The sequence below is a fragment of the Malaclemys terrapin genome, chromosome 1 (assembly GCF_027887155.1).
Source record: "Malaclemys terrapin pileata isolate rMalTer1 chromosome 1, rMalTer1.hap1, whole genome shotgun sequence".
NCBI classification, from domain to species: domain Eukaryota; kingdom Metazoa; phylum Chordata; order Testudines; family Emydidae; genus Malaclemys; species Malaclemys terrapin.
In genome coordinates, this window is record NC_071505.1 from 302,144,050 (window position 1) to 302,169,618 (window position 25,569).

General features: G+C 39.7%; 1 protein-coding gene across 4 annotated transcripts in view; it reads left to right on the plus strand.

The window, feature by feature from the left end:
- DCLK1 (doublecortin like kinase 1) overlaps positions 1-25,569 on the plus strand; it is a 385,805-nt gene that overhangs the window by 342,577 nt on the left and 17,659 nt on the right. For 3 of the 4 annotated variants that reach the window (XM_054015297.1, XM_054015299.1, XM_054015300.1), the window contains 5 exons: positions 6,877-7,010; positions 7,623-7,700; positions 8,465-8,561; positions 11,599-11,679; positions 20,299-20,412. In XM_054015297.1, the coding sequence (XP_053871272.1) occupies positions 6,877-7,010; positions 7,623-7,700; positions 8,465-8,561; positions 11,599-11,679; positions 20,299-20,412 (504 nt within the window). Of the gene's footprint in view, positions 1-6,876; positions 7,011-7,622; positions 7,701-8,464; positions 8,562-11,598; positions 11,680-20,298; positions 20,413-25,421; positions 25,496-25,569 lie in introns of all 4 variants that reach the window. The other variant, XM_054015298.1, reaches the window with a different exon arrangement.

Consider the following 25,569-nt stretch of genomic DNA (forward strand, 5'->3'; position numbering starts at 1 on the left):
ATCTATTTATAACTGACCTCGGAACCGATTGCAGGAGTGGGCTGATAAAATTTGCGGATGATACGAAGGTGGGAGGCGTTGTAAATTCGGAGGAGGACAGGGATATCCTGCAGGGAGACTTGAATGAGCTTGTGAATTGGAGTATCAGAAATAAGATGAAATTTAATAGTGAAAAGTGTAAGGTGATGCATTTGGGGATGACTAATAACAATTTTAGTTACAAGATGGGGACGCATTGGTTAGAAGTTACGGAAGAGGAGAAGGACCTAGGGGTTCTTGTAGACCGCAGGATGACTATGAGTCGACAATGTGACGTGGCGGTGAAAAAAGCCAATGCTGTCTTGGGATGCATTAGGCGAGGTATATCTAGTAGGGATAAGGAGGTCCTGCTTCCGTTGTACAAGGCGCTGGTGAGACCTCATTTGGAGTACTGTGTGCAGTTCTGGTCTCCCATGTTTAAAAAAGATGAACTCAAACTGGAACGGGTGCAGAGAAGGGCCACTAGGATGATCAGAGGAATGGAAAAGCTGTCGTACGAAAGGAGACTAGAGGAGCTTGGGTTGTTTAGTCTGACAAAGCGAAGGCTGAGAGGGGATATGATTGCTATCTTTAAATATATTAGAGGGATTAATACAAGGGAGGGAGAAGAATTATTCCAGCTTAGTACTAACGTGGATACCAGAACGAATGGATACAAACTGGCCGTGGGGAAGTTCAGACTTGAAATTAGACGAAGGTTTCTGACCGTCAGAGGGGTGAAATATTGGAACGGCCTACCGAGGGAAACGGTGGGGGCGACGGACCTGTCTGGCTTTAAGATAAAGTTAGATAAGTTTATGGAGGGAATGGTTTAATGGTAAAACATAGTAGTCAAGGAAAGCCAAGCAATGGTGGGTAAATAGTATAATGGCTAACGGGGTCGGGCTGGAGACTCTTGCCTATATGCTCGGGGTTTTACTGATCGCCACATTTGGAGTCGGGAAGGAATTTTCCTCCAGGGAAGATTGGCTGAGCCTCTGGAGGTTTTTCGCCTTCCTCCGCAGCATGGGGCAGGGATCTCTAGCAGGAGGGTCTCTGCCGATTGAAGTCACTAAAAACAGGATTGGGGACTTCAACAGCAGAGTCCAGGGAAGGGGTAGGGACGGTTTTATGGCCTGCAGCATGCAGGGGGTCAGACCAGATGATCATAATGGTCCCTTCTGACCTTAAAGTCTATGAGTCTATGATTACATGATCTGCCCAAAAGCATGTAGTGTTTCAGTGGCAGATCCAGGAATAGAACCCCGAAGTCCATCTCTGACTGCTCTAACCATATAACAGTCTAATAGATCTTTCTGTTAGAACACTTTCCTTGTTAGACAGTCTAAACCTTCCTTTTTCTATTTTAATGTCATTGATTTTCTTCTGAGGGCCCAGTCCAACTCCCATTGAAGTCACTGAAAAAACACCCTAAACCAATTCTCTCTCTCTTTTGGGTCTACATATTTCTTGACCGTTATTGTGTCCACTGTCATCTTTAGTTCTGTCTTTGCCAGTAAATTAATCTCTCCAGTCCCTTAATCATTTTTGTGTTTGCTCTCTGAATTTATTCTAACTTGCAGAGAATTTTCAGTATCAAGGCACCCAAAACTGACTGTGTGTTTTACAGCAATAACATAATTTAGATTGTAAAGAACATAAGTTCTCAGCTGTGCACTGTCTGCCATCATCTTCTGTGTTTAATATTGTTTGGCAATGGAAAGTTGTTATGGGAAAGTTGGTTCAGGTAAATCTTAACACACTTGCAGAGAATTGGGTTTGTACAATTCAGAACTCCACAGTGACAGCTGTCTGTATAGTTCTAGCCATTCTTGGCCTAGTTTTTCAGAAAATGCTAAAACCATGTAGGCCAGGGCTCTCATTAGACATGAACATGTACACCCCTATAGCAGTCTTAATGCTAGTGTTCATAGACTGCTGCATGCATAAGTTATAGCAATCACATGTCAGGATTCATTAATGCTGTGTCTTGGAATGTGCGGGAAGATTTCATGGAAAAAGACCTACCATGCTTTTGTATTCAAACTTCTTAAAATTCCGAAAGTTTGACAGCAGTAGCCTGAAGCTTTTTTAATGTCTTTCTGCTTCCACCCTCATTATTCCCTTGTTGGTAATACCCACTGGCCTATCGTGAGTAATCATGTTGTTCTTCACTTTATTCAAATTGTTCGAGTGTATTTTGCAGTCCAGAGAACACAAAGGTCATATGCTGCTGTTGATACTAAACAATGGCTAGAAGGCACTAAACTTTTCACAAAAACCATCACTTTCAAAACAAGCACTTGCATATTAAAACTACTTCAGCTCCACTGATGTAAAAGAAAAGAACTATAAAAGGGTATGGGGGCACTTCCATAGAACTTATCAGGTATATGGGGGAGCACAGGAAACGTGTGTTCCCTTTGGTACTTGGTATGATAAATTAGGCAGCACTCATCTGATAAATATAAAGGATCTGATTCTCATTTACACTAAGGGTACGTCTTCACTACCCGCCAGATCGGCAGGTAGGAATCGATCTGTCGGGGATTGATATATTGCGTCTCGTTAAGACGCGATATATCGATCCCCAAACGCGCTCCCCGTCGACTCCGGAACTCCACCGGAGCGAGCGATGGTAGCGCAGTCAACGGGGGAGCCGCAGCCATCGATCCCGCGCCGTGTGGACCCCCAGGTAATTCGATCTTAGATACTTCGACTTCAGCTACGCGAATAGTTGCATATCTTAGATCAATCCCCCCCTAGTGTAGACCAGCCCTAAGGCCCCTTTACTCTGCTCTGGCAGTGTAATGGGGTATTAGCGTACATGGAAGTCAGGTCTCTAGTCTGTTGGTACATATTGACATCAAGTGTGTTGTCTCAGCACTTAACTCCACATATATCACAAAACATAGAATTGTAGGGATGGAATGGACCTTGAGAGGCCATCTAGTCCAGCCCCCTACACTGAGGCATTACCAAAGTGTATCCTGTCCAACCTGTTCTTAAAATCCTCCAATGGTGGGGATTCCACAACTGCCCTTGGAAGCCTATTCCAGAACTTAATTATCCTTATAGTTAGAACGTTTTTCCTAATATCTAACCTAAATCTCCCTTGCTGTAGATTAAGCCCATTACTTCTTGTTCTACTTTCAGTCGACATGGAGAAAAATGATCATCAGTTTGTGCCTAAAACTGGACACACATCAGCTCAGGCCTCACCAGTGCCTAGTATAACAGAATAATTACATGTCCTACATACGACACTACTGTTAATGCACCCGAGAATGGTATTAGTCTTTTTCACAATGGTATCAAATTATTTGCTCGTATTCAATTTTGTATTCACTATAACCTTTACATCCTTTTCAGCAGTACTACCACCTAGCCATTTATTCCCCATTTTGTAGTGGTGCATGTAATATTTCCTTCGTAAGTGAAGTAATTTGCACTTAGCTTTATTGAATTTCATCCTGTTGATTTCAGACCAGTTCTCCAATTTGTCAAGGTCACTTTGAATCCCAGTGCCGTCCTCCAAGGAGCTTGCAACCTCTCAATTTGGTGTCATCCATAAATTTTATAAACATATTCTCCACTCTGTTATCTAAATTAGTAGATAAAATGTTGACTAGTATTGGACCCAGGACTGACTCCTGCAGGAAACAATTAATATGCCCTCCCAGTTTGACAGCAGACCACTGATAACTACTCTGAATAGGGCTTTTCAAACCAGTTGTGCACCCATCTTATAGTAATTGCATTTAGACCACATTTCCATAGTTTGCTTATGAGAATGTCATGTGGGACTGTGTCAAAAGCCTGACTAAACATGTTGTGACATAATAGATTGTCATGAAGTCAGGTGATCTCGCACTGTAAGAAAGTCAGCATTTGATCCATTGGCTACATTACTGCTCTAAAGTTCATCTAGGCTTTGATAGAGAGGGAGATTATGGTCTTTAGCACAGTACTCAGAGCTAAGAGTTTCTGAATTCTAATCCTGTCTCTGACAGTAACTCTCTGTGGCCTTAGGAATGTCTTAACCTTTCTGCCTCAATCGCCTGATCTGTAAAATGGGATGATATTTATTTGTCACAGGTGTACGATGAGGATTAGTTTCTTAACATTTTATAAACACTTTGAAGTTGGTAATTTCTATACAAATGGTCAGTATTGTTATGTTTATTATCCATTTTAGCAGAAAAATCTCCATGAGCTTTCAATGTGCTTAAAGTCTGTAATGCTGTACCTATGCATCCACTTGCTCTGTTCTCTGGAGGACATGCCTTCCGTGTTTTAATTGGAACATTTTTATAATTGCTGCTATTTAACACGTTTATTTTGTGAAATCATGGGATGTTTTTATAGCCATATAATAAACCCTAGAGAACAACTTCTCTGACTGTTGCCATCTGCAGTGATCACAAGAGCAGCTTAGAAAATACTGACAGTCTTTGTAGTAATAGGATACATATGGTGGCACACAATTATGTGTTTCTGCATTCAATTAGTGTTGTACAATTACCCAGTTTTATTGCTTAGTTAAAACAGTGAAAGCACTACATAGTGGGTAATTTGCACTAATCCCCATCTCTCTAATTGCCCTTCAGTGTTTAAATGCAGTAGAACATGTATAGTGTTTGTTCTGAATGAGATGAGCATTAAATTATCATTCACATTCCTTGCGCCTTGACTGGCAATTAACGTACCACTTCTTCACATTAGGAGCACTTTTATAGAGAGCGCTAAATAGAGTTATAACAGGGTGGGGGAAAACTATTCTGTTCTAGCGTTACTAGAAAATCAACTGAAATAGTCTCTCAAGGAAGTAGTAGAAGCCTCATTCCTGGAAACGGACTGACAAAACCCTAGAAAATATACCATACTGCACAATTCCGCATTGGCAGAGGAACGGATTCAATGACTTAAGAGGTCTTTTCTGTAATTAATTGCTCTGATTATGGTTCATTCACATCACCAGTGTGACTAGTGAAATTAATCTGTAAACATGCACTAGATTAACCAAACTAGGTGAAGGCATTTTCCACAATAAAAGGCAATTGCATTAAGGATGAATACTAGTTACAGTGGCTTCAGCCACTGATCTCTAAATCACTTCTTTACATTTTCCACCAAGTGTCTATTTAAAGTTTCTAGTTGCCAGTCTTTAATTAAAACTGTGGTTGAAATTAGATTTATTGCTCCCATTTCAGCAAACACTTCATTTCAGGAACCAGATGTATTTAACAATCGGTGTTTTTAATAAAGCTGAAATTACATTTTTAATGGACTTTATGCCCATTTTTTGCTGGCTTAATAACAGAGAAGTGTGAATCCATTTCAGATTGTTGGTCCTCTCACATAACAAGATCCAGTTTCATGCACTTATTAAAAACAATCAGAGGAACAGAGGATTTCTGTGAATGCTGAATCTCCCCTCACAATATAGAAGACCTGATATAATATGTTGTATAACCCTACAATACAGAAGAGTGGCGAGAAGGTTTCTTAATCTTTCTATGGAAGGTTGTACAGCAAATGAAGAAAAAATTCTCTTCATAGGATGGCTAGTTACAGTTGTTTTTGATGGATCTCTAGCAAACTGTTTCAGTTGATGAGGAATGGGTCTTCTAGTAAAAACTTTTGCACTAAGTGAGCAGATGAAGAGTCTCTGTTGAGTTCACTGCCCATTTCTTAAGGAAATCTAAGAAGTTTCTTTTGCAGGAATTTGTAATTCAGTGAGGCTTTTGTTGTGGCAGTGGCTGTTCAAGGTGGTGGTACACATGAGATTACGCTTGTAGACCAAACACATTTTTTAAAATGTTGTTAGATTAAACTGCACTAAATTTCACCATAAATCAACATAAAAACTGGAAGAGAGAGCCCCGATCAACTACTGCCTTAAGTGATGATTCACTAGTTAACATTTTATTTTGATAAATTTAATTATTTTATTTTGACTATTTGTTTTGATATTTGAATATTTGTCAGTGTTTAGGCACTGGGGAAGCAATGGAAATTGGAATTTTCCTATTGTGGCTGCTATCTTTATGTACTGACTGCTTCTAGAATATAAAGTCTCCTCTTGCACTGATTAAAAAGAAAACAAAAAAATTGCAAGTAGCTTTTCACTGCTGAAGAGATCATAATTTAGGGAAGGGTTTTCAAGAGCACTCAGTATTGGCCTAACTCTGTTTCCATTGAAGTCAGTGAGAGTTATACCATTGACTTCAATGGAAGAAGAGTTGCGCTAACACTGAGCACTTTTGAAAATTCCACCTTTAGTGTTTTGTGAGCGCTCAAAAGTGAGCATAAGTGCTTAGTGAAGTAAGTGTGTTGTGACCTCTCTAGTGGCTCGTCCATTGGGAGAATAAAAGCCTACTACTGCTGTCAACTAATGGAGTTACTCCTTTAGCTCAGAAGTTCAAATCCCTGTACACGCCTTTCTTTTGTGTATTAATTTTAATAAGCTACCACGGTTGTCAGACTCAGTGGGGATTTAACCCAGGAACTTCAACGTCAAAAGCACAGGCCTCTACTACGCTACTATACTTTAGTTTATAACAAGAGAAAGATTTTGTGCTCTTTGATGATCAGCCACTAAAGGGGGATCCAGCATACTTAGCCAGTTACACTGGGTATGTTTATTTTTTTTAGAAGAGAGACCATATATGAATCAAACCCTCCTAATCACTGTGATTTTTTTTTAAAATGTGCGCTCATCTGTATTTTGGGAAGTGAAGGAGAGAATCTGAAAGCATACTCAACTGAAAGGAATAAGTCGGGAAGTTAGCAAATTGTTCATGAGTCCATTTACATAGAACCTTGCTGATCCTTTGGATTTTATTTCTGGTTTAGGTTTATGAACACCAAGATGGAAGCAAGTCTCTGAAGCTGGGAGACTTTGGGCTGGCAACAATAGTGGATGGACCTCTTTACACAGTCTGTGGGACCCCTACATATGTAGCTCCAGAAATCATTGCAGAAGCTGGGTAAACTATTTGCAGTAAAGGTTCATTTAAGTGTGTAAGGTGGAATATGTTCTCGCCAATATATCAGTTATAACTCTTTTAATTTAGGCTTTTTTTCCTACCTTTTATTAGGGGTTACCACGGCAGTTTTTAACTTCAAAGTAGAAAGTCCTCAAATTAGCACTGAGGCAGTAACTAACCGTTTCTTTTAACCCTGGGATAAAAGTAACAAAAAAACTGCCCTCAGTGACTGCTAACTGTTGTTTTCTGTGCTCTTCCTTTGTCCTCTACTGTCCTTTTCCTTAGGGTCTATTGTGTAGAGCAAACCCCCACTGGGGTGAGTGACCCAGAGCACCTGTGCAGGCTTCCTGTCAGGAGAGGTCAAACGAGCCCTAATCTCATCCAAGAAACCAGTACACTTTATCATCTGTGTTCAGACATTCTAATCCAATGTAGCTTTAATTTGTAAACATCTGCCTTGGATTTGAAAGCAGATATTGGTGTACAGTATAGATAAAATTCAGCTAAGACCATTTCGTAAGAATTTGTGCACTGACATCATTGTCTTTCAGTTGTGTACTGTAGTTCATACAGGCTTGGTATCTCTAATTATAATACTTCTAACACTTTTAGATATGGCCTGAAGGTGGACATCTGGGCAGCTGGTGTGATTACTTACATCCTGCTGTGTGGCTTTCCTCCATTCCGTGGGTATGGGCTATGATCTTTTATCCAACTCTTAACAATGCACCTCTATGCTGTGAATGGTCCATGTGCCTGTCCTGCACTAAGAGGTCTGCTGTGGGGGTGGAGGGGAATATTTGCTTGCAATGTTGGGTTATTTTTTTCCATGCTCTACCTGTTAATTTATACAAACTTCATAAATCTCCATTGTGTTACTGTAAAAACCCCAGTCTCTTCTCATTCTATTTATTTTGATGTAATCTGCCTTGCAAAACAAATGCACCCATTCCAGCCTTCGGGTGCCCTTGGCAAGCATTTATAATGTATGATGAAATCAGCAGATTCCTCCAGTTACTCCCCAACACAGTAAGCGGGAAGCAGTAAAATGTAAACAAAATGTAAGCCTTCCAACAGAGATTTACACCTGTAAGCAAATTTACAGCCTCTCCTCACAAATCTCCCCTCTCCATTAAAGCAAAGAAGGAGGGCTGGGCCTTGCCTTAAAGATAGGCAAGCTCAGAAACAAAGAGGGAAGTGTATCCCAAAGGTGGAGGGAGCTAACAGAGGTCGCCCTACAAGTAGACTCTTTTTTCCCCCTTCTCACTTGTGCTCCATCTCAAGTGCCCTCACAGTCCACAACTGTGGCCATGTGGCATGGGGAGAGGAACTGGTTCCAAAAGGCAAACTTAGTGAACTACAGTTAAAAGCATTTTACTTGCTTTTTAAAAGTTTATAAAAACGACATCTGCAAATAAATCTTATGTTTTGTTTTGTGTTTGTTTGCTTTACAGATGTGGAGATGACCAGGAAGTGCTTTTTGATCAGATTTTGATGGGCCAGGTGGATTTCCCATCTCCATACTGGGATAATGTTTCTGATTCTGCAAAGGTAGATTTACAAAGTTGGTTCTCTTCTGTTTTATCAAAGGTGCCCTGTATATATGTTGTGTGTGCAAAGAGAGTGTAAAACTACTGTTCTTTTGTGTCCCTATATTTGAGAAGCTTTAGGTCTAGACTCCCCTGAAGTACATATGTGTCATCTACAACATTATTATCTGATAATTGTCTGTGTCTTAGACTGTAAGCTGACCTGGGCAGCATTTTGTTAGTATTTGTCTCTTATACAGTGAATGAAAAAACGAAGCTGAATGAATAAATTATTTTTCAGTTGAGTGGCTAAATCAAAAAAATCAGAAAAAATCATTTTGTTTCGGGTCGACCCAAAATGGAAATGTTTTTGGGTCAAATGAAACATTTCATTTTGTTATCAGGTGTTTTTTACTCTTTAGTAATTAAATCTAGCTAAATTTTGAAATGAAATGTCATTTTGAAACAATATGTTGAAATAAAACATTTAAAAACTTGTTCAACGTTTTTCCCTTTTAGGTGGGAGGGGTGAATCTATTTGCCAAAATCAATCTGAATTCAGATAGTTGTGATGGACCTGACACTGCAGTTTTCAGAGACTAAACTATTTGTCTGAAAAATTTTGCCCAGCTCTAGTTTTAAGCATCCTGTCAACACCTATTGAACAGTTAAAACTTCCAGTAACTTGGATCATAAATAGGCCCATCCTTGGGGCAGTGACTGTGCTTTCTCTGGGTTTGTACAGCGACTAGCACAATGGCAGCTGGATTCTAATTGGCACCTCCAGGTGTAATTGTATTATAAATACTAAATATCTGAGGAAAACATGTCCCATGATTAATGACATGAAAGGATTGTCCTGATATCTCTTTCTGTCAAAGAACCAGGCTCAACATTGCTTGTAACTCCTGAATGTTGCCAATGTATGAGACTTTGACTTTTTCTATCAATCCATTACAAGCCGTTCATTTTTTTAGTCCTCTTTTTTTAAAGCAACTTTCAAGTATAGTAAAAGCTGTTTTATCCAGCACTTCACCAACCGGAAAGCTCTATAAACCGGCGTTTTTGATCTTCATTGAAAGTCCGGTTTATAGTCCAGTCGGTGCGGGGCTGGCAGGGGGTTCGGGTGCGCGAAGGGGTGCAGTGCACGGGCTCTGGGAGGGAGTTTGAGTGTGGAAGGCAGCTCGGGGAAGCAGGTTGGGGGTGCGGTAGGAGTTGCGGGGTGCCAGATCTGTGGGGCACTCACCTCAGGCAGCTCCCGCAAGTGGCGACTTGTCCTGGCTGGGAGCTGCGGATCCAGCGCTCAGGGTGGGGCAGAGGCAGCACGCAGAGCCGCCTACCGTGCTTCTGCCTACGGGTAGCCAAGACAGGTTGCCTATTGTGGGGAGCCCCCCCACCCAATCTGGCACCCCGAGCCCCCTCCTGTGCCCCAACCACCTGCCTTGAGCCCCCTCCTGCACCCAAACTCCCTCCCAGAGCCCACGCCCTGCACCCTTGCCACGCCCCAATCTCCAGCCCCGCACCCTACTGCATCCAAACTCCCTCCCTCTTAGTTAACCAGCATTTTTCACTTACCGGCACCTGCCATTCCCCCAACATGCCGGATAAAACAGCTTTTACTGTAATAAGGAAGAGCTTGATTCTGAGAGGAGGTAAGAGAGCTGTGGGTGCACAGTACCTTTCAGGATTAGTCCCTAACACAATTAAACACACTTGCACAACAGGGTTGAATTTGGCCCAAGAGTTCAAATTCTCTGGAGCAGTCTCATTGGTGCACTATAGTAAGAGGTGAAATTACAGAGTTCCTAGGCATTCTGAGTTACAGTAAGATTGGAGTTGATTGGGGTTTCATATTTGCAGTCCATTTGAGTTGGCATGTGTATAACCAATAGATTTCACCCTAACACTTTCCTTTTCTTACCTTAAGCTTGGGAACACCAACACATAATCATAGGATGAATATATGCTCTCAGTATGAGCACTAATTCATCACAAAATAATGTCAGTGTTTTCATCTGGGGTGTGAGGATTGAAAATGACATATTAAACGCTGACTCTTGATTCTTCTATACCACTGTTTTGTACTATGTTTTTGGAAATAATATGGGAGGGGTAGAAGTTGGGATTTTAGTTTTCAAACTAGTGAAATTAACATACAGGATACAGTACTTGGAGCTGAAAGAAAGCATTAAGTGTTAGTAGGAGTCTTCTAATCCCTCCCTTTGTATTGTGGCAAGCTTGATTTCATCATGCGTAAGACATTGCTCATTTGTTAAGAATCAGTTCTAGTCTTCAATATCTCTAATGACAATTCCACAGCTCCTTTGGCAAGCTCGTTCCATTATCTAACTATTCTGTCTAGTTAGTTTGTTTTAAAATTTTCCATTTTGATGCATAACATCATTAGTTTCTATTCTGCTCCCATATATTATTGAAAATAATTGATGTCTATCATTTCTGATTTCCCTTTATATTAGCATCCCATTACTGTTATCTTTTCTATAGATTGAATGCACTCACTGATGGGAGAAGTAATGCATTAAATGCTGGTAGGAAACTGAGGGGAAAATAGTAAAGAAGAATTTGAAACATTAAAACAAAGGTTTTAAGAGTTAGAAATATTTTTTTGAAAATATCCACTTTGCTATTGATATTGGGAGCTAGAGAGAGCCAAATTCTAGAGTAGTCTGCATCATCTTTAGAGAAAATTGGCTATTTTCTAAATGGGCAACTAACCTGATTTCATGCTCCCATCTGTTTTGTACATTATGTGAGAAGTTCTTTCCTCTACAAACTGCTGACTACAAAATTAACTCAGCACTTATGGTCTTCTAGCTTTTCAATGCATTATTTAGCTGTTGATTTAGAAGTTCAATTTACAGTTCAGCAGTTGACAGTTTTTTTAAATAACCTTAGTATATTTCCATCCTGTATAATTCTCCCACTCATTGAACACTGTGCTTTACTACAATCAATTGAAGATCACTTTACTGAATTAAATCTTTTGTTTTTCTTCATAAAAATGTGTTCTAAATGGGATCTTGTCTTCCATTTCACAGGAACTTATCACAATGATGCTTCAGGTAGATGTAGATCAGCGATTCTCAGCCTTGCAAGTTCTCGAACATCCGTGGGTTAATGTAAGTAATTTCAGGACTGCAGATTCTTGTTTTAGTCTTGTAATCTTTTAACTGTTTGCCATCAAATACTTTAAATGCCTCTTTGGAGCCAACATTTTCTAAAACAGACACAGGTAATGACCAACTTACTGTGTGGTTTCACTGGAAGTGAAAGTGCTTTGCTAGTATACAATTAAATATTTTTGTGCACAATGCTCTGCACTCCCTTCCCCCAATATCTTGGGCCACATTTTCAACACACCTCCTTAATTGCACCTGCAAACTTTGTCCATTTCCCAAAGGTCAATTTGCAGGTGCAGTGACACATTTTGTGCACGTAAATCAGATGGGCTCACAAGTCTTGCAATCACAATTAAGGGGTCTTGAAATATAGTCCGTGTTTAAAGCTGGATGATTCAGCATTAAGTTCAAAATCTTTACAATCAAATATTAACTTCCAAATTTGAACTATAAACATGTGTATGTGCAGTCATATCAGTTTAATCTAGATTAGTGTGAAATTTTCATTTTTATCTTTAGATCAATGCTTATTTGTTCTGAACCTGCCATAAAATTGATTAACAAAGAGGTGGCATATGGATCAATCTGATATAGATTAAGAAGGCTTGGGCCTGTCTATGCTTTAATGTTGGGACAGGGACGCTGTTTAATATTAATTATTTATGGCTATTTAATATGTTTCAAAATATTTAGATAAAAATGTAACGAAAACGGGGGGTGGGGGGGAGAATCTAGATTCCAGTTTAAAAATGAATATATATGAAAGCAAAATGAGTACAAGAAAAAATATCTGAATTTGCATATTGCAAGTACCAGCGTGGAATTCCTCCCTAGCACATTTGTGTGATTCAGCACTTTCCCCTAGTATCCAAAAAGATCTCTCTCAGACACTTAGAGAGTGTAGTTCCAAAAAGGAATATTTGTAATTCAAATATACAGACTAATTAAATAACATAAAAAAATTAAAAGGTGTCCAAATAGTTTACTATATTCCTTAATTGAAAATGGTGTGTAAAGTAGCTACAAAGTACATCCTCAAGTAGTTCTATCCTCCATTCTGCTGTTCAGATAGAAGCAGTTTTTAATTGTAAATACTTCTGAACTGCACAGCCCCTTTGTCATGTAAAGCCCATAGACATTGAGTGCAATATATAATGAGACAATTTAGCACTTTAAGGCAGAAGATTTTGTTGTTGCTCGTGGTATTTTGTTTCCTTCTTGAAGGATGTATTCTTATCACGCAATGTTTATATCCTAATTTTAAATAATTTCTGTTCCGAACAAAAATAAGTATTTATCTCTGGAGTGAGAGGGAACTGTGGGAAGAGGGATAAGGTAGAGATAGAAAGTGGGACTTACTAAGCAGAATTGCTGTCTCATGGCCAGCTTCTTCAGTGGTGTAAATTGGCATAGCTCCACTGAATTTAATGGAGCTCTGTTGATTTTACACCATTGGAGGATCTGGAACCTGAAATCTTTTTTCCCTCCTTTACTAAAATGCATCAGAGTGCAATTTAACTAAAACCATTTCAGCAAGCTGCATGAAGTGCAGGGCCGACTCTAGGCACCAGCAAAACAAGCTGGCGCTTGGGGCGGCACATTTTTAGGGGCGGCATGGCTGGTGCCAGAATGCCACCCCTAAAAATGTGCCCCGGCCGCCCTAGCTCACCTCCGCTGCTGCTGCCAGGGCGCACGAAACAGCTGATTCGGGGGCCGCAACTCGCCCTCCCTCCCAGGTTCTCAAACCTGGGAGGGAGGGGGAGACTCCAAGCCGTTTGAGAGCCTGGGAGGGAGGGGGAGAAGCGGCGCCCGCGCCGCGGCCGCTCGGAGTCTCCCCCTCCCTCCCAGGTTCTCAAACCTGGGAGGGAGGGGGAGATCCCGAGCGGCCGCGGGGCGCGAAACAGCTGTTTCGCGCGCCGCTGCTCCCTCTCCCTCCCAGGCTCTCAAACCTGGGAAGGGGGGAGACTCCAAGTGGCCGCGGCGCGCGCGCCGCTTCTCCCCCTCCCTCCCTCCCTCCTAGGCTTGAGAGCCTGGGGGGAGGAGGCAGGGCTGGGGATTTGGGGAAGGGGCGGAGTTTAGGCGGGGCCAGGGGGTGGGGTAATTAAAGAACGGGGGGGGCGGCCAAAATTGTTTTTGCTTTGGGCGGCAAAAAGCCTAGAGCCGGCACTGATGAAGTGGCAGAGGTATTACTTCCATTAGTGCAAAGCTCCCCAAACTGTGGGTCGTGCCTGCCTAGGGGGCATGGAGGAATGTTCAGAGGGGCGCAGTGAGACCTGGATCAGCCCCCTCATGGGGTGGGGAGGGAGTGCCATCCAGCCCCACTCTGCTTCCAGCTCTGCTCTGGCCGCAGCCCCTGGCCTCCATCCACAGCCCGGCCGCGGCTTTGCACCCAGTCCCGGTTCTGGCTCTGCCCTCAGCTTTGGCCCCTGGCCACAGCCCTGACCTTGGTCCCGGCCCTGGCCCTGCTCCCAGCTGTGGCCCCAGTCTCAGCCCCCTTGTCCCTGTTTGTATCCTCCCCACCCTCCAGGACCGTGAAACAATTTGGGGATCAGTGTTTTAGTGTTGAAAGCAGGGTCGGCTCCAGGCACCAGCTTGTCAAGCAGGTGCTTGGGGCGGCCGCTCCGGAGAGGGGCGGCATGTCTAGGTATTTGGCGGTAATTTGGCGGACGGTCCCTCACTCCGCCTGGGAGCGAAGGACCTCCTGCCGAATTGCCTCCACAGATCGCGATCGCGGCTTTTTTGTTTGTTTGTTTGTTGTTTTGGCTGCTTGGGGCGGTCAAAACCCTGGAGCCGGCCCTGGTTGAAAGTCATGCTATTGTTAATATTCTTTAAACATATGACCGTGAAAACATATAGCACTCCTGTTTGTACTAGAGGAAGTATTCTATCCCAGTTCTATGGGGATTTTTGTCTCCCTAATCATTCCTTTATAGCATTCCACATTCAGAGGTCAGTAAATCTTCTTCAGCTATATATTAGCCACCATTCAGAGCTAATCAGGCTAGAAATACCTTTTTCTTGGACTAATGTAAGTATTTGCTAGATAAGTTTTCTGGAGTTCACTTCAGGAAAGTTCCTCAGCACGTGCTTGAGTCCACCTCTAGTTTGGCTATCACATAACTATGTGCTGAATTTGAGGCACAAATTTAAGGTCCACTGAACTAAATGGGACTTATGCCTAAAGTGAAATGGTTAGGTGCTGTCCAGAAATAATGGTTAGGTGCTGTCCAGAATGGGGATGCTTTCCTGAACTGGGGCCTGAAGTATATATGTGTGTGAGAGAGAGAGAGAGAATTCAGAAGGGAAAACTTGTTTTTCTACAGAGGCAGTGTGAACCAATAGAGAGAACATTGTACTGGGAGTCAGGGGACGCATTTTCCATTCCTAGCTCTGTCATCACCTTGAACCAGTCACTCTCTCTACCTCAGTTTCTTCATCTTTAAAATTGGGATAATAATGCTTACTTGTATTTATAACAGCACTGGAGATCTACAAGTGAAAATGTTTATTTTAGCTGATCTTCATAAAATATTCTGCTTCTTTCTAGAAGGAAAGTAAATACGTGGAATAACACTTCACTTTTCTAATAAATCTGTTTAAATACCTCTCCTTAGTACCAAATGCTATATAATATTTTGGACTTAGTTATAGTTTTGAGACTAATGAAATAGCACTAAAATTGTGGGTAATACTGCTGGCTGGAAAATAGAAATAATTTTTCGTGATAATTTTCATGAAAATTTTTTTGTCTTTGAAATTTCATTTTGACATTCTGCCTAGTTATTCTATGTAAAAAGTATTTGTCGGGTGTAAATAACTATTGCACTTCCAAGTGCAGCTTTTTATGACTGTATACTAAATGATTACTTTGTAAGTTGATGACATCGCTGGAATTTAGTATGACAGTTTCAATAGGAGCCAACCTTCATTTCAGTTTAAATTTTAACAACGAAAATAGCTGGACTCTCTTAGAAACAACAAAACTTGCAATGGTCAGAATCAGACCAGTAAAACAGTTCCTATGTCAATAATATCCCAGCTGTTTTCAATTTAATAAACAAAACCTGAAAAGACTTTGGCTAGTTGCCATTGAGACAGATGGAGATCCTGGATTCTGAATGCAATTTAACAGCAGTTCTCTGCCCCTTCAATTTAGTTTATTTGGATTTGTCTCTCATATACAGAACTCTTAGAGCTAGAAACAAATCCACGGTTTTATACTTCCCCTACTGGGACTCTTACTGTTTTCTATGCCTGCTCATATTCATTGCAAAACTAAGGAATTATAAAAGAGGCTAGAGGCTTGGGAGCTAGCATTTTAAACACTGGAAATATTATATAATCCAAAGTGCACCAATGGCAAGTTATGGTACAATTCTTGACTTCTGAGTAATAAAAATGTTTAACTTACTGTAATTCAATAAGTTTTAATGGTGAAAAGGATGGATTACATTTTGTAAACCCTTCCCTGCTATAATGATTACCCAAAAGTGGATTATTTTTTGTACACGCCAGCCTAAAAAGGATTAGGAAACCTGTAGCTTTAAAACATTTCCCTAGATACATTGGCCCTGGCTGCCTGTATGTGAAATAAATAAGTAACCATCAGTAAATAATAATAAACTGAGCGTTCATAAGGAGGTTAATTTAAAAAGACATTTCTTATTTGGCAGCTGCAATATTTTTGGTCACACCATAGGGCGCTGCCCATATCTCATTGGAAACCGTAAAGGAAACAGAGTCAACAGGCTTTTCCAGGGCTTTTAATTGGTCTAATTTTCTTCTGTTATTTATATAATGACCTCTTCCTATGGCACAATTAGCGCTGGAAAGGAAACCTCTTGTGATCATCTTGTGCAATGGATCTGAGTGCATCAGGGCAGTAGGAGTCCAGCAGTCCTGAGCTTTCCTTAAGATTTTTAGCACAATTTCTTTTTCTTTGGGTCTTTACATGTCCTGTTGTGTAGCACAATGCAAATATGTAAGCAGCGTTCATGATAATTATTATATACAGGAATGTCACCAGCAGCCTCTGTCTGGCTCCTTTTCCTTCTTTAAAACAAAACAAAGCAGGTTCTCTGTCTGAGTAGCAACTAACTGTGTTTGCTGGAACATTCAAATTAGTCAGGGATGACAGTAAACAATTGCACACTGAAGTAGTATGTTGTAAAACCTGAATCGAGGTCTTCAGGAGTGACAACTGATTTTAGGTGCTTCAGTTTCTGAGTGTCCAACTTTTGAGACACTATAAAGGAGCCTATTTTTGAGAGAATGGGTGCTCAGCGTTTTATGAAACTCAGGCCCCTTTAAGGTGTTTCGAGGTGAATAATCCAAAATCACCAGTCACTCTTGACAGTTTTGTCCCTAGTACTATAGATGAGATGCAGTACCAAGGTCCAGACCACTTGTGAGAAGCAGTGTGTATATCTAATGGTTAATGCATAGACTGGAACACTCGTTAGTGAAGACTGTCTTTGGGAGGTTAACATTTACAGTGTCTTGACCAAATTCCTATTTGGAGCATTTAGCCTACGTTCAATTCCTCCTGCAGTTTCTTTTGGGTATGATATTCTTCTTCACTTCCTGCCATAAAATGTAGTGTAGCATTGCTGTTTGATATTAAACAGCTGCCATGTTTCACCCTAGATGTGTATCTTTTTTTTAATGTTGGATGAAGTGATTCCAGTTTGGAGCCTGAATACCAGTATATTTGTAAAGTAAACAACAGATAGCAGCAAAAGTTGTTAGAAAGTGTTGCAATGACAGATTAATTAATATTTTATAACTTTGCCACAGCTTGAGCACATTGTGGCTCAAAAAATGTACCTATGTTATGTGGATCTGGAATATCATCTCTGGAGCTATGGCTGTAAGTTTCCCTGATATAAAATATTACACTAGTCATCAGGACTTGGTGATTCTTGTGCCTCAGACCTTTGAAAAATGAGATGTACGTTTTGGGGGTTTTTTTCCTATGAAGAAGAGGAAAGAGTTCGTTTTATAGACTGGTTTTCTTCTGGGAAAGGTCAGGTCAGAGGAATACAGGTTATTTTAGGGGTCATATACCACTGAGCCAGTCCTCCCTTCTGCTAGACAATAACCAACTACTATATTTTTTTAAATCTCTGCATTTGACTATATTCCGCCTGCTAGTGCATTTTGTTAAGAGGTGAGTGTGGAATTTTTTGAAAATCAGTGCCACAATCTACAAACTCAAACTAACCTTCTTCCCATATGCTTACAAAGCCCATGATTTACTGCAGCAACTGTGTAACGTACTAAGTGCTCTCAGAATTGATACAAAGACAGAAAAATGAATGTTCACACTCATTTTATGTTCTGATCTTGATCTGTTACTTCCATGTGTTGTACTTTTGGTGCTAAAATGCTTAGTTTAAGTCTCTGATTCAATTGTTGATAACTAGAGATGCAAAGTAGAGCTCTGAATGAGACTAGTGTAGAGCCCTGCAGTGGGATAGGGACCCCGCGGGTCCTGCAGGACCCGCTGCCATAATAGAGTGAGCGGAATTAAAAAATAGTCCTGTTCAGGGCTCTAATCCAAAGCAGTAGTTCTGCAGGCCAGTCATTTGATATGATCCAAGGTTACTGTTCTCTGCTACACTGCATAATCCAATAGTGGGCAGGCTTTGCCAAGGTAACTGTTCTTGGCATTGCTCTTAAAATGGTCTATCTGGCCCCACCCTTTGGGTCCGTTACAAAGGACGGGTCTTCACTACCTTAAAAAAGGCGTGTTCTTAATTTGGTCTTTAACTTGAACTGCTAACTTTTGTGAAAACAAACTTCCTTGTCTTCACTAGGATTTTAACTCAAGTTAATAACATGCTTTTTTAGTGAAGACAAGGCCACAACTGACTCAAACATTATCTGTTTTTCCTGGCTGGAACCCACGTTTCTTTACCCCTGTGTCCCCCACAGCTGCATAGGAAGATATTGTGTAATGCATGGGAAGAACTGTAGTCCCCCATTGAGGTCTTGACCTCCCTGAGGGAAGGCTGGAGCTTTCTGTGGATTGTGGCTTCATTTAGCCATAGGCTAAATGTGATAATATCACAATCAGTGATTGTAACAGAAGCCATCAATCAGGCATCTATCCATTTGATGGGATTATCCCATAGCTGGGTCAGGAGTCATTGGAACTAGCCAGGGGAATCCCCTTCTAGACTTTATAAGGAGTCTCCTCCCAGGTTAGTATTTAGTGAATACCACTGGTCATGCTTGGATCAAACCCTGTGAACCTTAAAAATGCATCCCTGATTAGATGGAGTGAGAATTTTCTGGAATATTTTTATTAATCCTATGTGTGCCTCAGTTTCCCTCGCTACTTTGCATTGTAAAAAAAAAGTTTGACACTTGCTAAAAGAGTGCGGGAGGTCTGGGTGTCACCTGGCTGCCTGGGGCTGGCTCATTAAATAACTGTCTCAAACGGAACCCAAATCAACTTAGCATCTAGCAAGAGATACCTCTGAAACATCAACACCTGACAGCGGCACACCCGAGCAGGCAGGACTTGTGAACTGAGTTGGAAAACAAGGTGTCAGGTGACTGGAAGAAGGGCAGCCCTTTTTAGAGGGACTCAAGAGCCCAGACCTGGGGAGACAAAAGATGGATGGGGGTGGGAGCCAGAGATGGAGTTTATTTCAGCTTGGCTGGCTCATCATGGCATGTACTATAGTGTAATTTCTGCCTCTCTGTGCTAACCTAAGCACTATAAGATTCCGTGTGCCAGGTGACTTGCTTTGAAAAGGCTTCCTGTGTCATTGTAAGTACTCCCTGAGAGCATTGCGTCCTGAGGGGCACAGTATCAGTCTCTCGCAGGACTCTGGCTTGGCTGGATTCACTGCAGAGAGCCATGGAGACAGACAGGGATTGTTGGTGCCGAAGGCCCAGTCTTGGAGGCCACAGGCCTGCCCCTGTTGGAACTGTGTGTCCTTGGGGCCTGCCCACTAAGGGGTCACTCCAGAGAGACTGATTGCAGGCTGGGGCATAGACCAGACTCCGTGACAGCCTGCATGTTGTTTGAGCACTTTTTCCCTTGGTTAAAGCATAAAATTTTATTCAACCAAATCTCACATCTCTGAAAATGGAGCTCCACAAGGCTTTTGGGAGGACTTTGGAGCACACTTATTCTCTCACAAGAACAATTTCCTTGCTGCATATCAGAGAAACTGGGCTTCTCTTTTTAACGCTAATGACCTTTTAACTAGTATTGTTGTCTTCACTTTTAATTGATTGAAATGTATTAACAGAACAAAGGATCAATCGGAGATTCGCTTATTGTGACATTTTATGGACCTAACAAATTACCATAAACTGGCAGTTAAGAAATGTGAACATTTATAAAAGTTTGAAAGAGAGCTATTAGCTAAAGCTGAGAAGAGAAATGGGGCTGTTCCATGATAACAAGTTTCCTTATAAATACCTTAAGTAGATTCATGGAGAAGATGACATTGAATTAAACGAATCTCAAGAAAAAACTTTTTTTTATTAAACTTTTTACATCTGCAGGTTCCTCCAGGATCACCTCACAATCCTGCAAAAAGAGCATTCTCCCTTATTTTGCATTTTCTCTATAAACTTGTGTTTCTTTTTTTTTTGCAGGATGATGGCCTTCCAGAGAATGAGCATCAGCTTTCAGTAGCTGGGAAGATAAAGAAGCATTTCAATACAGGGCCTAAACCCAACAGCACAGCAGCTGGAGTTTCTGTCATAACAGTAAGCATCTGAAATACATAGCTATAACGTTTTAAAAAGTTCCCACAAAACAGTCTATATTCAGAAGATGACACCAAAAGACAGCAAGGGCTCCGCGACTACTGTAAAGTGTTGCCCGTGTAGTTGAAATTAGTGTAACCATTTCAGATGCAGTTATGCACGAGTGTTGCATACCACACTACACACAATTGCTAGCTGCATCCTTTCAAGCAGAGATTAAACCGGGTAGACATTTAGTTGTGCTGCATAATATAGTTACAATCTAGATATTGTCTGAAAGTAATGGCGCTTGTGAGACCATCTCAACCAAGTCCAGCTAAGTGTTATAGGCACATGCAGTATAGTATGCCTCACACAAATTTGTGTTTTTCCTCCAAGATGATTCTCACTCACTCACACACACACACACACACACACACACACACACACACACACACACACACACACGATATTCAGAATTTTATTAGATTCTTTATGCTAGTACCATTGAACACTAACTATCTGTTTTATCCACATTCACATCCTTTCCTTATTTTTAATACATCTGCCTGTGCTTTAAAGCTTTTTTTTTTTTTTTTTTTTTATTACTCATGGTAATGTTAATTCTCCAGATAAAGTCACCAAAAAATCAGTGACACATTGAACATAACCATTCCCATATCAGATTACGCAGTGTTTGTTCCCAGTTTCCATAAATTGCAGATGGTGTGACTGCACATGTACACTGTCTCGTACTGTTTCCACTTTCATGTTCCGCAGCTCGGCCCCTCCAATGGTGAGTTAAATCAGCATGAAATAAACTCAGCTCAACAGACACAATCTGGCTCACAGGTGTGAACTGTTTGTGCAGCAAAATGGATACTTTCTCAGAAGTTACTAAGTATTTAACATTTCAAGCTGTGCCTCTCACTTTTTTTTTTTTTAATAAAAACTACCTCAACACGGAAACAAAATTGTCCTTCATGCTTTTCTTAGATTTTCAACTTTCTATGCCATCGGCTAACATACAGTCAGCTTTTTTTATTTTCATTTTCAAGCAATAATACCACAGTAACTCTCCCACAAGTAAAACATCACATACTCTGTACCCATTGCTCGTATGAAATGCAGGTATGTTCTGAACAGCTTAGTTCAAACTGTGTTCTTTTCAAATGGATTGCCAGCACGCTTGTCCATAAGAAGTACTGCTCAGTTCCTCTTTGCAAGGCTTTCAAAGCTTAAAAGATAGAAATGATGCTTCCCCTACTCCCTTCCTCTTTTAATTTTTAAAATATTTTTATTTGTCCCAGTTGGTCTGGAAATGGATTGTTTACAGCAATTTGACATTTTAGTAATGAAAAAGGCATTGGTGAAGTGAATCTTTCCATTGACAAACACTACAGAAATAAATAAAACAAAAGCAAAAAAAAAAAAAACCTCACTGAATTTGATAATGTGTTAGAATTTAAATAAGTACATTTAATGAGAGCATCTTTCTGAGTAGATACCACACCTTGGTGTGGTTAATTCTGGAGTTCTGCCTCTTAACTAGCACTATTTTAAAAATATTGTTATAAAATCCAGAAAGTGGCTTAATTAACTAACTTCTTTCAGTAACTTTCCTAAAATTGGGGGACTACAAACATCTGTAGTGCATGTGTAAAATTTAAGGCAGGCTGGCAAGTGCTGATTTAAATATCAAAAAACTTTTATATACTATGCATAACGCACGTCTTAATAAACAGAATAAATAAAACCCAAAGCAAAACCTTTAACCAATGTGCCTGCATTTAAAAACAAATGTAATACAAGTTTGGCATGGGATTGTCGTTAAAATTTTACTTTCAGGAATCTCCTTTTTTATTTATACAATGCCAGGTAATATTGATATAAAGCTTATTAGCTAAAGCTGTTCTAAATTTATAATTTACAAAGCATATGCTCCCCAAATGCTGGAACATATTGTTCAGCACTAAAAATGTACAATAAGTATATCTTAACCCTTTTTAAAAAAATCTGTTTTATGGTGCCGATATATGTGTATACTGTAAATTATATAAAGGGATAGCTAAAATACTGTATTTAGTTCTCAATTCAACTTTATAGTTATATTCTTTATTATACATATGCCCTTAGGGTAAAATTCACCACTGTATGGGGGTCCCACACAGGGCTCTATGTATCAAACCTTTAATGTGGGGCTTAAATTAATAAGGATTTGTGCAGGTCAGTTGGGCTGGGGGGAATTGCACCCCTAGTTTGTTTGTTAGGTCAGAGTCATCTGTAGGTGTATGTTATTTATTTATATAAAACACTTTTAGTAGGCTGTTGATTTCTTCAGTAATATCCAAATATATTGTATTGACCCCTTTTGCTGAGGCATACATTTGCTTTGGTTATATAATCCCCAGTAAAACTAGTATCTGTTCATCCAGGTTCCAATCCTACAAACACTCACGCATATTCTTAAACTTTACTACTGTCATAAAGTTAATCATGTGCATAAGTATTTGCAGGGTTAGGGCCCTAAAGCAGATATGACCAAAATATTTAATTTTGAAGTTCCATGACTGCATTTTTCTTGTATATAAATCTTACATTTCACTAAAAATGTAAAATGCATGTTTAATAGCAAGCATTTATTAAATAATCTGTTTAAAGTTTAGCACTAGAATTTTTGTTGAATTCTCCAAGGATGTCGTCACACTCTTTCCTTTGAATATTTTAAATTAATGACTTGACTGCTTAGTTATAATGTTTCCAGCCACTAAAGAAGAGAGCTGGTAATTATTTCTCAAATAAAAACAGATGTTTTGAAAGAGGTTTTTTTAAAAAAAAAACAATACTCTGTGTCAGTACCCTATGGGTTTGTAATGATATTCTTTCTGTCTGAAATAATCAAGAGGAAATAGAAATCAATTTTAAAAAATGCTTTAATATTCAAAAATATATTGCAATACATTCTATTAACTGAGCATAGTTCAATTTGTGTTCATGTCTGGAATGTTAAAGCTTTGCTTGTATGTTGTCACTTTTGTGCTTGTTTTTTTGGCATTATTAAGACAGAAGAAAAGACTAATGATAACATTATGTTAAGGTTGTGTGAGGTCCCTGACTTGGCTACGGGAGTAAATCCCAGCTTGAGGCTCACAGAACCATGTATCATAAAGAAAGAAAAAAGCTGTTCTGACAGCTGATGGTCTGCCAATGTGTCTAGAGATGGTAACCAATTCCTCTGTCTGCAGCATTCTGCCTGTCGCAGACAGCCTCTGTCATCTGTGGAAACCAAATTGGTGCTGCTTTATCATGGGGTGGGAGGAAGGAGGGAGTGAGGTATTTAAAATGCATTCTAGTGATTATAAAATAAAATTAAAAGTGACATTTTAACAGTGGGCTTTTCTTAAGATGTGGGGAAGAGAAAACAGCTTTAGTCTATTAGTTTTGCTCGGTTTGAGGAAGAACCTATGACTTAAAATGTCACTTCATATCTGTTGTTGTTCTATAATTATTATTTATAATCTGTTTTTCTTAGCCTATAGTCTTCATGGTAACTAAAATATTGTTTGACTTCTGCTTAGATAGATGTAACATTTCAAAATTCAAAGAATAAATCCCTTCCTAAAACACTTGTAACAGCATTCTGTTAGTTGTAATATTTTAGTGCAATACTTTTTATTTCTATTTTTAAAAAACCTTGTCTTTTGTGTACTTAAGATGCAGTATAATAGGCTGCCAGCAGATGGCAATAGTAGATCAATCTACTGAAACTCAATGAAAAATGAAGTATAGGTGCAAGGTCCTCATCTTTTGAACAGGAAGTGTCCTTTAAATAATTCTAAATAAGATGAAACATGCATTGATTTAAGAAAACAGAATAAATTATTAAATATTTCTCTTTATGTCTGTATTGAAAGTGTAAGTTAAATTTACAGTTAGATGCTAACTACAGTTTAAATAACTGGTACTTAGAGACATGTTAACCGGCCTTTCTCAATTTAGAATTTATAACTATCATGAGTATTGCACCAATATGCCATAGTCTTAATGAAACACACAATGGCCTTTCCTTTTGTAGGGCAAAATGTGAAAGTTATGAAGTTCTTCCGATTAAACTGGGCAGAGTGTCTCTCTTTCAAGTTTTACCCCCTAAAATTGTATCTAATCTTCTGTTAAAGGCTATCCCAAATACATGTTAGTGCAGAGTAAAAAGGTTAGAGAAAATAACACTCTTTCTTTCTTTTCTATGCACATTCCCCTGCTAATGATAAACTCAATTTAGAACAATATATACAACTTAAAGTTATATTTTTAAGCACACACTTTACCAGATTTTTTTTACACGATACTAAGTTCATTTTCCATTTTGACTTTAATTGGTGCAATTTAGCGAAGATTTTACGTCACCGTTTTCTACCGTTATCTTCTTAAGCCTGAGATGTAAGGTGAAATGATAAACAATGCAATGCTGTTCATGAACTTGAGAAGTCCTTCTCTCCAAGGCTAACATTTAAAGAAAACAAACAAACAAAAACCAAACTGGATTCTTTTAATCTTTACACATGCCATAATTATGAAGTAGTCTAATTTAAGCCTCATATAGTCTGTGTAGCCTGCTTCTTGTGATGGCTAACACTGTGTTTTTTAAAAATTATTAAACCTCTGTTTAATTGCAAAAGATATTTTTTCATTACCATTATGTGCAACTTAAAGGGGCACTTCTATATTTGGAGATAACAGGATATTTGTTAGACTTTTAAATGAATGCATAATGCATTAAGTTACTTATTTCGCAAACTCCATTTCAGTTTAAATAAAATGGCTTCTAATATAGCAAGATAGGGCTAGTTTCTTTTTTTCTTTTATTCTTTTTCTTACTTTTTGTCTCCAGTGCATAGATTCAGGATGTTAGATAAGTGCCTTGTGAAACTGAAAACAGTCAATATGCACTAAATAAGGAACAGCTTGGTCTGGAGTCTTAATTCTTTAGCATAATATCGATCCACTGAGTTGCCCCATTTCTCTCTGCTCAGCTGGACCACGGGTTTACCATCAAGAGATCAGGGTCTTTGGACTACTACCAACAACCAGGAATGTATTGGATAAGGTATGAGATGGTGCAGCTCCAACAGTCAGTGTTTCCATGGCAACGTGCTGGCAGTCTCCATTAACCAGTTCCTT